The sequence below is a fragment of the Giraffa tippelskirchi genome, chromosome 5 (genome assembly GCF_054371585.1).
Source record: "Giraffa tippelskirchi isolate mGirTip1 chromosome 5, T2T-mGirTip1v1.2.pri, whole genome shotgun sequence".
Taxonomy (NCBI): Eukaryota; Metazoa; Chordata; class Mammalia; order Artiodactyla; family Giraffidae; genus Giraffa; species Giraffa tippelskirchi.
In genome coordinates this window covers 14,428,017-14,442,019 of record NC_137279.1, presented here as the reverse complement: position 1 = coordinate 14,442,019, position 14,003 = coordinate 14,428,017, and the positions used below count along the sequence as shown (strand labels likewise).

The 14,003-nt window shown below is 40.6% G+C and overlaps 1 protein-coding gene across 1 annotated transcript in view; it reads right to left on the bottom strand.

Moving 5' to 3' along the window:
• Positions 1-14,003, bottom strand: part of NIBAN1 (niban apoptosis regulator 1) — a 174,272-nt gene extending 160,269 nt beyond the window's left edge. Inside the window, exon 1 of the mRNA XM_081492192.1 lies at positions 13,810-14,003. Coding sequence (XP_081348318.1) covers positions 13,810-13,864 — 55 coding nt within the window. The 5' untranslated portion in view covers positions 13,865-14,003. The remainder of the gene's footprint in view (positions 1-13,809) is intronic.

Genomic DNA, 14,003 nt, shown 5'->3' with positions numbered 1-14,003 from the left:
CAGGTCAGGAAGCAACAGTTAGAACTGGACATGGAACAACAGACTGGTTCCAAATAGGAAAAGGAGTACATCAAGGCTATATATTGTCACCCTGCTTATTTAACTTATATGCAGAGTACATCATGAGAAACGCTGGGCTGGAAGAAACACAAGCTGGAATCAAGACTGCCAGGAGAAATATCAATAACCTCAGATACGTAGATGACACCACCCTTATGGCAGAAAGCGAAGAAGAAATAAAGAGCCTTTTGATGAAAGTGAAAGAGGAGAGTGAAAAAGTTGGCTTAAAGCTCAACGTTCAGAAAACTAAGATCATGGCATCTGGTCCCATCACTTCATGGGAAATAGATGGGGAAACAGTGAAAACAGTGTCAGACTTTATTTTTGGGGGCTCCAAAATCACTGCTGATGGTGATTGCAGCCATGAAATTAAAAGACGCTTACTCCTTGGAAGGAAGGTTATGACCAACCTAGATAGCATATTTAGAAGCAGAGACATTACTTTGTCAACAAAAGTCCGTCTAGTCAAGGCTATGGTTTTTCCAGTGGTCAGGTATGGATGTGAGAGTTGGACGGTGAAGAAAGCTGAGCGCCGAAGAATTGATGCTTTTGAACTGTGGTGTTGGAGAAGACTCTTGAGAGTCCCTTGGACTGCAAGGAGATCCAACCAGTCCATCCTAAAGGAGATCAGTCCTGGGTATTCATTGGAAGGACTGATGTTGAAGCTGAAACTCCAATACTTTGGCCACCTCATGCGAAGAGTTGACTCATTGGAAAAGACCCTAATGCTGGGAAGGATTGGGGGCAGGAGGAGAAGGGGACAACAGAGGATGAGATGGCTGGATGGCATCACCAACTTGATGGACATGGTTTTGGATAAACTCCAGGAGTTGGTGATGGACAGGGAGGCCTGGCGTGCTGCGATTCATGAGGTCGCAAAGAGTTGGACACGACTGAGTGACTGAACTGAACTGAACTGATACTCCAGATATTCAGTTCAGTCCCTCAATCATGCCCCACTCTTTGCAACCCCATGGACATGCCAGGCTTCCCTGTCCATCACCAACTCCCGGAGCTTGCTCAAACTCATGTCCGTCAAGTTGGTGATGTCATCCAAGCATCTCATCCTCTGTCTGACCCCTTCTACTCCCACCTTCAATCTTTCCCAGCATCAGGATCTTTTCCAAGAGTCAGTTCTTCTCATCAGGTGTCCAAAGTATTGAAGCCTCAGCTTCAGTATCAGTCCTTCCAATGAATATTCAGGACGAATTTCCTTTAGGATTGACTAGTGTGATCACTTACTCCAAATATTGCACAATATTATTAACATTGCGAGTGAAATTTACCTTTATTCTAACTACGTCTCTTTTGTTTAGACCATTATTCAGGCTTCCCGGGTGGCTCAGCAGTAAAAGAATCCACCTGCAAGGCAGGAGACACAGGAGATGCAGATTCGATCCCTGGGCCGGGACGATCCCCTGGAGGAGGCAATGGCAATCCACTCCAGCATTCTTGCCTGGAGAATCCCATGGACAGAGGCTACAGTCCATGGGTTGCAAAGAATCGGACACAAACGAAGCAACTGGGCACACACACGTTATTCAGACATACCTATCTAACTCACTCAGCATGACTTACGTAGGAAATAATTTTAAAAACAAGCATCTTCAACCCAAATTTGGAAAACTTCTGAATTCTTAAGCTAATCCTAGAAATTGTCACCTGTCCTGTGTGAGCCCCCAAGGTAATGGTACAAGACCACCACTAACAATGGCCTTTTTGAAAGAACATCCACAATTTCCCTTCATTTCACAGTCAATCCTGCTCATGTGTCCTGGCCCCAGACCAGCCCCACCTCAGCAATTCTTCATGAAGATCTGCTCTACTCCTCTCCCAAACCTACTGAGAATGTTGGTAGCAGGTAGCACAACTACATTCTCCAACAGCTGTTCCAACAGACCCAAAACACAGTATTCATATTGTTCTTTCCTAGAGACTTGGAGACAAGAATTATTTCTGTGTTCCATTTCTCTCCTCATTGTGTTCATATTTTCCTCTACTTTGGCACATGGAACATATTTATAAAAAACTGTCTTAACACCATTGTCTGCTGATTTCATCATGTCTGTAATTCCTAAATCTGTTTCTATTGAGAAAATTTTTTTTTCCCTTTGAGTTATGATCTTTTCCTGTTTTTGCATTTGCCTGGTAATTTTTTATCAGATGCTGGGTATTGTGAATTTTACATTGTTGCATATATATTTTACTGTATTCCTATAAGGAATATTGGACTTTGTTCAGGCATGCAGTTAAGTTACTTAGGATCAATTTGATCCTTTTGAGGTTTGTTTTCACATTTTTTTTATTAGAGCAGGTTCAGACCAGTGTTAGAGTTTAGAGTTAATTTCTGTTCACTACTACTGAGCACTTGGAGAAGGAAATGGCAACCCACTCCAATATTCTTGCCTGGAGAATTCCCATGGACAGAGGATCCTGGCAGGCTATAGTCCATGGGGTCACAGAGAGTCAGACACGACTAAGCGACTAACACACACACACACACACACACACACACACACACACTACTGAGGACTCCACACAATGCTCTAGGTATTACAAGATCTTTCTATTTCGTTGCTGTTGTTGTTTTTCTAATGTCCTTCTATTTGGAATGGTGGGGATGTAAACTATTTCTAGCTCTGCATGACCTCCAGGAACCGTTTGACTCTATAAAATCAGATACACGTGATCTTCTATTCTAGAAAATGGTCTTATATTACTTCTCTGCTAATTTTCTCCTCTTCATTTTCTTTGTTCTCTATTTCTGAGAACTTCAGAGTCAGACATTGAAATTTCTGAATTGACTCTTTAATTTTTTAATATTGCCTCTTCCATTTCCTATCTTTTGATCTTTTTGTTCTATTTTTGCAAGACTTTCTCAACTTTGTTTTCCAAAGCAACAACTAGATTTCTAAATTTCTTGATCATTAGATCTTTAATTTCCAAGAGATATTTTTTATTATACTATCATCATTTCTTGCATTGTCTTGCAACCTGAACTTGTTTTCCAAACTCAATATTTCTCTTATTTTTTAGGATATTCACTATAAATTTTTTCCTCCTTTCATTCATTTATTAAGCAAATACTTATCGGTAACAAACCATGTATCGGACACTGATCTCTCAAAACAAAGACCCTGCTCTCATGAAGGTGAAAGTCAGTGATAGGCAGGCATTAAAAAACTAACAAACACATTTTATTAAAATGTTGGTTGGTAATGAGTGCTATGAGGAGCCCCTCTACCAGAACACTCTCCCCCTTGCTCACTATGCTCCACCCATACCACCCTTTCTTCCGTTCAAGTTCCTTTTTCTCCTTCCCTTTCTATACACTGTTTTCTATACTCAAAATATTCCTGATCCTGCTGAGCACTCTATCTTCAGTGTATCTCATCTCCTTGCCCTACCATCAGTTTTCCAATCTCACTACACTTTCTATTCCATTCATAACATTTATCAAAACTTGTAATGTGCCTACTTACCACATAATAGCCATTCATGCTTCTTCCTTGTCAAGTGAGCCCGATTTTGTTCAGGTGTCGTTATAGGCAGGGACTTCAGAGAAGATAGGGCCTGGCCCCAGCCAGGGGTGATTCTGGATTAGTCTAACCAAATCATGATCATTCCATACTATTGCCAGCGATGGCTTAGGAAAGAATGCGTGACCCAGTTCCGATCGGTGGGTCACATATCAAGGGAAGTCTGCTATGGGAAGCTGGAGAAAGTTTGCTCTTATAAAGAGACTGAAAAACAGTCCTGTTCTCAGCCTCTGGAACATTGCTTTACTTAAGAATGTGGTGTCTTTCGCTACTCTAGTCATCTTTCAACAGCAGGAGAGCTAACCCACAGAGAGCAGAAAGATAAAAATAAGCTGACTTTTGATGATATCACTGAGCCACTAAATTAGTACTATCTTCATGCTTCTTTACATTCCAATGAGCTCTACTTGAGAAATCTACTAGATAATGAGCTTCAAACATCAAAGAGACATCAACATAAGGACTGATGAATTAAGTGACACTTACTTGGAAAACAAGGAGTAAATGAGAAAAAAGAGTATAATGTAATGGTTATATGTTCTGACACAGCAAAATCATAAAATAAAATTGGAGAACTGTGATGGCATGTATAAAACTTTTATTACTAATTCTTTTTAATTTATTTTTTAATTGGAGAAAAATTGCTTTACAATGTTGTGTTGGTTTCTGCCATACAACAATGCAAATCAGTCACAATTATACATCTATCACCTCCCTCTTGAGCCTCCCCACTAATTCTTAAAACAGTTTGTTCAACAGTTTTCTGCAATCATAATTGATGGTGGTAATATTCACATTATTGTCTGATACAGTTGCATGTATTAAGTGGGATAATGCAGAATTTGAAGGTATTTAATTCCATTATCTATTGAAACTTTGAGAACCAAGAAAAAGGAGATAAAAATATAATGTAGGAGATACAAATTTTTTTTCATAGTTCTGTCTATTAAAATGGGCCAGAAACAACAGCCAACCCAGTTGGCCTCCCTAGGCCCAAACTGTCTTCTTAAATACCATTTTCCACTAAGAGAAATCAGGGATTCTTTTAGACGTTGCTTATTGCAAGTATGGGATAGGAAATAAACATGATGAACCAAGAACATTTTGACATACCAGAAGACAAGAAAGCTATCAAACACTACTAGGGTAATTTCAAAAGGACTCAGGAGCCAACTTGAAAAGGCTTTCATTGCCAATGACGGGAATTTTCAATAAGGATAAGAATTTTCAGTAAGGATAAGAATTACAACAAGCTCATGAGTTCATAATATTTTTAAGTTAATTAATAATCTTCAGAGGATGATAGGAAACCCAAAATTATCTTGAAAACTGATAAATAAAATGAAAGGGTAAAGTTTTTTATTCTGCCTTTCCTATGTGAACAATCATGTGAGGTCATCAAATAGTAAATAAGGAAAGTAGCACTACATAAAATTAGTCAAGCTAATAAATGAAAACAAAATGACATAATTAGAATATCACCATTCTTCAATCCCAGAGATATTAATGGGTCTCAGCAAAGAGCATCAATAACTGCTAAGTGAAAATGAAAGTGACTCAGTTGTGTTCGACTCTTTGTGACCCCGTGGACTATACAGTTCTATACTATACTATTCTCCAGGCCAGAATACTGCAGGGGATAGCCTTTCCCTTCTCCAGGGGATCTTCCCAACCCAAGGATCGAACACAGGCCCCTCCATTGCGAGCAGATTCTTTACCTGCTGAACCACAAGGGAAGTCCAAGAATACCAGAGTGGGTAGCCTTTCCCTTCTCCAGCAGATCTTCCCAACCCAAGAATTGAACCAGGGTCTGCACTGCAGGCAGATTCTTAACCAGTTGAGTCTGCTAACATCACCAAAAGAGACAACCAAATGTTAGGCGCCTCCAAATGAAGAACACAGCACCACCTATAGCTTTGACAAAAGTATTAATTCTCAACCTGATCACATCTCAATATCCCTCTGTCAATTTGTAGAAAATATAGGAGAAATGTGTGGAATGGCACCATGAAAAATTTCCAGACTGTGGAAAACCTACACGTCTAATAGTCCAGGTCTGTCAATACATCATTTGCAAGTAAAAATTAGATACATAAGGGAAACCTGTAGGTTAAAAGAAACTTAAGACAGAGATTTTTATAACGGGCAAGACTAAACTATAGTGTTTAAAAATATATTGTTGGGTGATAAAACCATACGAAATGTAAGGAAGTCATTACTATACAATCTAGGATGACTAGTGTGGTCATTTGTTATATTGGCAGCCCTTAAGGAATCACAACTCATGGTATTCACGACTTTGTGGAGTCCCTCCCTCTTGCATCTGAACTGGCCCTGAGACTCGCTTTAACCAATAGAATATGGCAGAGTAATACTGTGCTGTTCCAAGCTAAGCCATAAAGCCATAAAAAGCTCTGGTCTTTGCTGTCTTGCAAACTCTGACCTAGCATTTTATTTTTTTAGTAAAGAAAAAATAGCTGCTGCTGCTGCTGCTAAGTTGCTTCAGTCGTGTCTGACTCTGTGCGACCCCATAGGCGGTAACCCACCAGGCTCCCCTGTCCCTGGGATTCTCCAGGCAAGAACACTGGAGTGGGTTGCCATTGCCTTCTCTGAAAATAGCTAGTTTTATTCAAATTTATTTGGCACTAGGGGCAGAATATATCCTTAGGCCATAAAGGAGAGTAATTCTCTGTTTCACAATTTGGAAACTTTTAAATAGTATTTTCAATTATGAGATCTATTCTTTTCATTCATCTCTCAGATGAGCGACATAAAATAATAATAATAAAAAAATTTTGTTTACCCTCTTCAAAAATCAATCTTGATTTTTCTTCTGTTGAAGGAACTGTGCTGTCAACAGTCACCTGTCAATCCATGACGCAGCTGTAATTAGGATGGAGAATCTGACCATGGGGAATGACTTCATTTTCTTTTTAATTTTGCCTTGTTAAAGATAAGTTAATAGATAAAATTGATAAAATTAAAAAATAGATAAAATTGATAAAATTAAAAATTTTAAAAATTTTTTTTAATTAAAAAAAAAATTTTTTTTTTAATTTGGAGATAATTGCTTACAGAGTCATGCTGTGTTGGATTCATGATTCAACATGAATCAGTCATAACTATACATATATATTCCCTCACTCTTGAGCCTCCCTCCTACCCACCCCTATCCCATCCCTTTAGGTCATCACAGAGAGCCAGGCTGGGCTCCCTGTGTTATACAGCAGCTTCCCACTAGCTATCTATTTTACATATTGACCTAGCATTTTAAAATTCAGGACCCTGTTGGAGAGACCAGTATCTTCAGGACTGAACAACAATCTCTGGGAGTAGGTTTTTTTTGGATATTACAGAGGGGAGGCTTCTGGGATGGCTATTGAAGCTCTTTCCATTTCTTAACCTGCGTGATGGCTACAGAATATTTGCCTTATAATGATGCATTAAGCTATGAATTTGTTTACATGGTTTTGGAGCCTATGTTTTATTTTTAAATAAAAATGGTTTTAAGAAAAAGAAAAAAATCCCCATGGTTTTACATAGAAACTTTTACTCTTCTTCCAAACTTCCTTTGGACTGTGGACTTTTTATTTATTTATTTTTAGACTATGGACTTTTTAAAAAGCACTCAAGACTCCTAGTTTAAAACTTCTGATTTATTCTGATCTATCCACAGAAACATCCAAACACACCAAGCAGAGAAATATAAACTTCTTTGGATCTTAGATCTTGCAATTTGTAAAACTGAATTAATTTCTTTCATATACAAATCTTTTCTTCTCTCCTGTGAGAAAAAACATATAGTACAAAAAAAAAAGAGGCACTTCTATAAACTGGCTTGCATTTTCTTACTGGCAGCAACTTGCTAGTCTCTTTTTAAAATGAGTTTTCCAGCTTCAAAGGAGAAAATGTGTATTACATTTGGGATTGTGTGTGTGTGTTTTAGTTTGGAACTGTTAGAATTTAAGCCCTCATGTCACATTTTACTAAAGTGCTTTAAAACAGATTGTAGCAGATGAATTGTGCTTTTTTATTCTCTTGTCTTCCTTTTCATTATTATCCTCACCTCTGACTTCATTTTCCATTTCAAAAGGCAAATAGTTGTAGGTATCTTTTTTTCTTAAAATAGTGTTAGCTAGCTTCACTGACAAAAAAATAAAATAAAATTTCAGGTTAAGGGATAAAAATTCACTGCTATACAGCACATAAAATATTTTGTAAAACTTTCACAGTCCATTTACTTTGAATTAGAAACTACTGTTACAAATTGTGCTCCTGCTATTGCACGTCTTACCTGGGAATCCAGTTCAGATCATCCCAAAGAATAACAGAGTAAAACCACAATCAGTTCAATAGTTCACAGCAAGATAAATAAATAAAAATCACTATTGTCATCCTAGGAGTTACTATTACAAAAAATAAATAAATAGATAAAATTTTAAAATCACTATCATCATTCTAGGAGTTTCTATTACTAAAGCACTCTTGAGGAAGTGGTTCTCTTGTAGCAAATGTCCATAGGAGAAAAATGTGTTTCATCAAGACCAGATCTTGATTTAGCATCTGACTCTATGAATTCATCAAAGCATGAATCGGGGCTCAAGAGGGAAGACCATTCTTTCTTCCACAAGTACAGGAGAAAACGTTGGTTTGTCTCAGCCAAGTGTCCTTATTTTTAATGAGATTTCTGAGATTAAAAAACTCAATTCACATTAAATTCTTCAAGTCTTGATTTCCATTCACAAAGACTAAAGGTAGCAGAAAGTAATAGTTTCCACCAGAAATTCCCAATCTGCAACAGTTTTCCTAATGCAAAACTCCTGCTAGCTTCATTAGTAGATTGGTATTTTTAAAACTAAGATATAATTTAGATGTATATTATCAATACACATTTTTGCATTATTTATACCAGGTCCTCTCCTTCTTTTCTCCCATCCCTGCTATTTCCACCTGAGGCACTGCAATTCCCCACTTCTTAGGAGAACTCATTCATTTCTACAAATTAGGAACTGAGACAAATACTCATGCTATAATTCTTACCCACTTCCTACTTCAGTTGGATTAATTTTTCTTACAGGGGATCTAGGAAGGTGCTACACTTGGTGTACTGGCTAATAAGCTTTGGGCCATAACAGAAGACAATTATATTAGTTAGAAAGAATTTGACTGTGAATAATAGTAATAGCACAGGGAACACTGGCTTAAGTAAGATAGAAGTTTATCTCTCCCTTATTATGGTCCAGAGGTAAGTAGTCCAAGGCTGGTGTGGAAGTTCTACTACATGAAGTCCTCAGGACCTGGGCTCCTTTTGTCCACTTACTTCATTTTGCATGAATTCCTTCTTAAAGGACACCCCATAGTCCAAGATGGCTTCTCCAGTCATGTTCACAATCTAGCCAGCAGTATGGAGGACAACAGAAAGAAAGGCACACCCTTTACTTTTAAGATCACTTTCTGGGGATCACATACACTTCTACCTACATCCCATTAGCCAAAACTCAGTTACATGACCCTATCTAGTTGCAAAGGAGACTACAACTAGGTATCTTTATTCTAGGGGTTCATGTGGCCAGCTAATACTTAGAGCTTCCATCATTTTAAAAAGCAAGAGAGTATTTTATTAGGGGATAACTAGCAGTCTCTACCAGCCCAACTTGTATCTCTCATAACAAGAAGTACCCAAAAGCAGGGCAGGCAGTCAGTGAGGTTTGTTGGGCTCCAACTTCTCCTCTCTGAGGCTGCCTCGGCCTGGCATGGCTCCACGTGTCGCCTCTGTCTTAAGCTAGCTCCCTTCCTGCTCCTCAAGACAAAAACAGCAGTTCTGGGCATCATATTTCAGATGCAACAAAATTCAAAAGAAGAGGAGGAAGGATGTATCTCTTCCCTCTGTCCCCTTTAGAAAAGGGAAGAAAATTTTCTTAGAAGCAGCTGGCAAAGTTCCCCTCAAGTCTCAGTGGCCAGATTTCATCACAATCCCATGCTTTGTACACAGTTGACCCTTGAATATCATGGTTGGGGGGGATGGGTGTGAGGGGTGCCTACACTCCACACAGCTGGCCCTCCATATATACATTCCTTGGTAACAGCAGTTTCTCCATATCTGTGATTCCACATGCTCAGATTCAACCAACTGTGAATCATATAGTACCGTGGCATTTACTATGGAAAACAAATCTTACCCATGAGTTCAAACCCATGTTGTTCAAGGGTCAACTGCAGTCACTGACAAGAAGACACCACCATGATAGGCAGGGACTCATCAGCACCCACCTCTCAGAAGCCATAAGTGGGGCTAACCCCTCTGAAACAGAGGGCTTCACAGAGGTTCAGTACCCTAACAAAAGTGGGGTTCTGTTATGAAAGAGGAATGGAGAAAGGATGTTGGGGTGGCATCTAACAGTGTCTACCACACTCTGTATCCTAAAGTTCCATACAGTTGACCTTTGAACAACACGGGTTTGAACTCTGTGGGGCCACTTATTTTTTTCAATAGTAAATACTGTAGCACTACATGATCCACAGTTGACTGAATCTAGGGATGTGGATCCATGCTCAGTGAGGAACCAGAGTTATGAGGGCCTACTATAAGTTATACGCAGATTTTCGACAGCACAGAGGGTCTGCACCCTTAACCTTCATGTTGTTCAAGGGTCAGCTGTACTATTACTAGAGATAAACTGATCTCTAAGATCAGACCAGGTCTTATACCCATCTCCCACCAACAAATTACAAGTGAAGAAAAAGCAAATGTGTAGACTAGTAACTACACATCTAGGTTGTGTAGACCACAAACTTCCTAGTGTCCATTCACCTGGTTCTAGGCAGACTTTTCACTCCAGATACTATAATCAGCATGAATTTCACATTTCAGCTGCCTGAGTTAGCCCTTATGGTATAAATAGGAGAAAATTTCCCTGAGAGAAATACATGTTGTTTTCAAGATGAAACTCATTTCTTACTTTATAAGCATCAGATCCCTTATGAGTATTTCAGAAGCCACTTTACAGGTTCAGTGTGGCTGACGATGCAATAGTAAGGCTAGGTTTTCCTGACTATCCGCTGCTGCCAGGCCTGGAGGTGTCCTCCAGTATTCTCTCACCTCCACCAAGAACCCATGCATCCTTCAATTCTCAGCTATCGCACTGAATTTCCAGTGTTTTCCTGGCCCTCCATGGGACATATGTGGGAGAGTTTTCAAGTTTGTTTTCTTTTGATTCATTAACAATTCAACGGCAATTTTCTTAAGGAAACAAAATTATTGCCTTAACAGGAAAACACTGTTTTTGGAAGCTGTAGTTCACTTTTAGGCATACCAAATGTTTGAAAGGAAAAGAAAACAAGCCAGAAAAGGAAAAAAGTGCCCTAAAATGACCACTGATGCTTGCATTATATGAGCTTTCTTTTTCCTTAAAGACAAACCCTTTTAGGTCACTACTAAAAAGCATTTCTGAAGGCTAACGGATGACACCACCCATGTGATTACAAGTTGATCTTAGTATTATTTACGAATAACATCATTTTATCAAGGGACGTTACTCAAAGACTTATTGACACTATCATCAAAATGTATTCTGTCCTTAAGAAACATGAGCCAGTTAGTAATTTCAAAACTAACATCTTTAGCGACGAAGTAACACCTTTAACACTTCTGACGTCCCTTTACCTAGAGATTGACTAAATCCTAAGAAATAATGTAGTTTTGAAATATCCATGTGACAGAGATCACTATTAACACAAAGTTTTGAAGCACACAAACCAAATGGCAGCTGTTAAATGATTTGCCGAAAAGCCAGTGCTGATTCAGAATCATCAGCCTACTAAAATACAGCTGCTTGCAACACGTACAAGATTAAGTTAACAAAATTCACTGCAAATGTATTGACTAGTTATTCTCCATGTTGGTAAAGTTTATTAAGCTTGAAGGAAAGTTATTGTCTCAGCTACAGAAGCTTTCAAATCCATAATATTTCACTGGCAGCTACTTTATGAGAAACAGGTCATAAAATTGTGTTTAAACTTTACCGTCATACTTTCAATTGTTCTGCTTACGATTAAATCAAAGCTTGAGAATATTTATGGGCTAAAGGATGGGCAAAGCAGTGAAGACAGGGTTACGGTTTTTTATTTTTCAGGGATCTGGGGTTTCAAAACCATCAGGAAATCACAGCCTCATGACCTTCTTTTGCTCATGCACTAACAATTCACAACACCATGCATTTTTCCAGTGCTGTTTTCTCTTTTTGGCAAGACTAGTATTCTCAAACGAGGAGACTTCTCATTTTCTCTGGAGGTATTCTAACTTTAACTCTTCTCTTGCCTCCACCCCTACATATTTTGAAAGTGCCCTCCCAAACAATGAGGAGATATACGAGAACAAGACTAGAGGATGTAACGACTGTCACACAGTCTGTTATAGTTTTAATGCATTCAGAACGCATTTATTACCAATCCTTCCTGTGCACTAGCTATCTCATATTTTTGTATGTGTAATAATTTGATTTCAGAATGAAAAAGGTAACACGTTTTCTTATCACATGAGTACAATGCTAGCATCAGCAGCAATAACCGTGGTAACCATGAAGTCTTCTTCAAGCAAGTTAACCTCTCATATGGCTGGACTTCCAATGATTACTGTAGATGGCCATGCTACAACTTTATGTGTTTCTAAGCTTTTCAGTGAAATACAGTTTTATAAAATAAATGCCATAAACCTATTTTGCTAATAACTAAATGCAAGCCTCTTCTCACAATGTTCTATTACATTGTTCTTTCAGTCCCCTACACACTGATATCAACAATAAGCCTGTAGCCAAATTTGTAAGACTAAGGCACACTTAGTTTAGCTTTTTTTTTCTAATATAAATAAGTCATCTTTTCCCCCATGTTAAATAAACAGCAAAGGAATACTTGACCAAGTTTTGCTCCCTGACAGTATGGGCTGTTGGTGATCATCTACCTCCGAAAGCAGCAGAGCAGAAGTCTGGAAAATCAATTAAATTGCTCTCACGTGCCCTGATTTGATATCCTTTTTAAGTGGTTTTCAATGTTGTGGTAACTGCAAGCAAATACGGAATAAGCACACTAAATAAATCCTTTCCTCTTAGGAAATAGTTCAGGGGCCAGAAAGAGGTATCAGAAAGAACTTACTTTTTTTTTTTTTTAACAGAATTAGGATAAAACCTAGAGTATAATACTAGTTTAGCAGGTATTTCTAAAGCCAGAAAAACATAAATTCGCGAGCTAACCAACTGTTAGGAGGTGGTTGTCGGCAAGGTTTGTGGGGGAGGGAAGAGAAAGAGGCCAATTTCACCCAGGAGATAAAGAGTCATGATTTCCTGCAGTTTCAGCTCAGTTTGGGTTTTGTTTTCTTCTGCCTCACACTCTTTACTGTATCACTGTTTCCCTTAAAGTCTCTCAAGTGAGTTTCTCTCCGTCTACAACTTCAGCCACTGTTACACAACACGCGTGTTCCTCTTTCGCCTGCCCGTCCCCCTCGCCCCTCGCCTCCCCTCCGGGAAGGGAACAACCTGGGGGAGGAATGACACTGGCCTTCCTGCCTCTGATGAAACCATCCCACAAGTGACATGATGCAGCTCAAGTGAAGCTGTGGCCGACGCTGCGCTTTGCAAAACCCGGCCAATATCACCAGGAGGGGAATTCAGCTCAAGAGGCCGGGAATCCCCAGGGAAATCTCTAGAAGCGGGGGGGTAACCCCCCACCCCGTTCTCTTTTCGGCAAGTTCAGAAAGGGCTCGGAACTGTGTGCCATGCCAGGTACAGGGGGGCGAGGTGTTGCTGGGCGGGGGGCGGGGGTTGGGGGTGTGCAGAACAGACACGGAAGACCGCAGAGTGGAGGAAACGGGGGGGGGGAGTGGTCCCCCTCTCCGCAGCCCGCACCTGCGTCTCCCAACCATCCGGCGGCGCGTCCGAAGCATCCCGAGCCTATGTGCCCTGGACCCGCGCACCCCACCCCGACCAGGGCGCTCCAGCGAGCTGCCCTCCGGCGGGGGGACCCCCGTGGCTGGGGAGGGGCAGTGCGCTCCGGTCATCCCCGCGCCCGCAGCTCCTGAGCCGGCCGTGGAGGGCGGGAGCGCGGCGAGTACCGCGCGGGTTACCCACTCCGGGACGTGTGCCCGGGCGCTCTGCCTGGCCCCAGGCTCCAGGCTCCAGGCGGACCCGTCGCGCTCCCGGGAAGCCCCCGGCGGGCGTACCTCGGATGTAGGCGCACTTGCTCTCGTCCAGCTGGCTGGAGGCCGAGCCGCCCATGGTGACGGTGCCGGAGGATGCGGAGCGCCGCGGCTGCCCGGGAGGGAGGAACTGACACTCCCGTCGGCGCCCGCTGCCCGCTCCTGGAAGTTGGTGCAACGGCGATCCGGGCTCTGCAATTAAAGGGCAAACTTCCTCC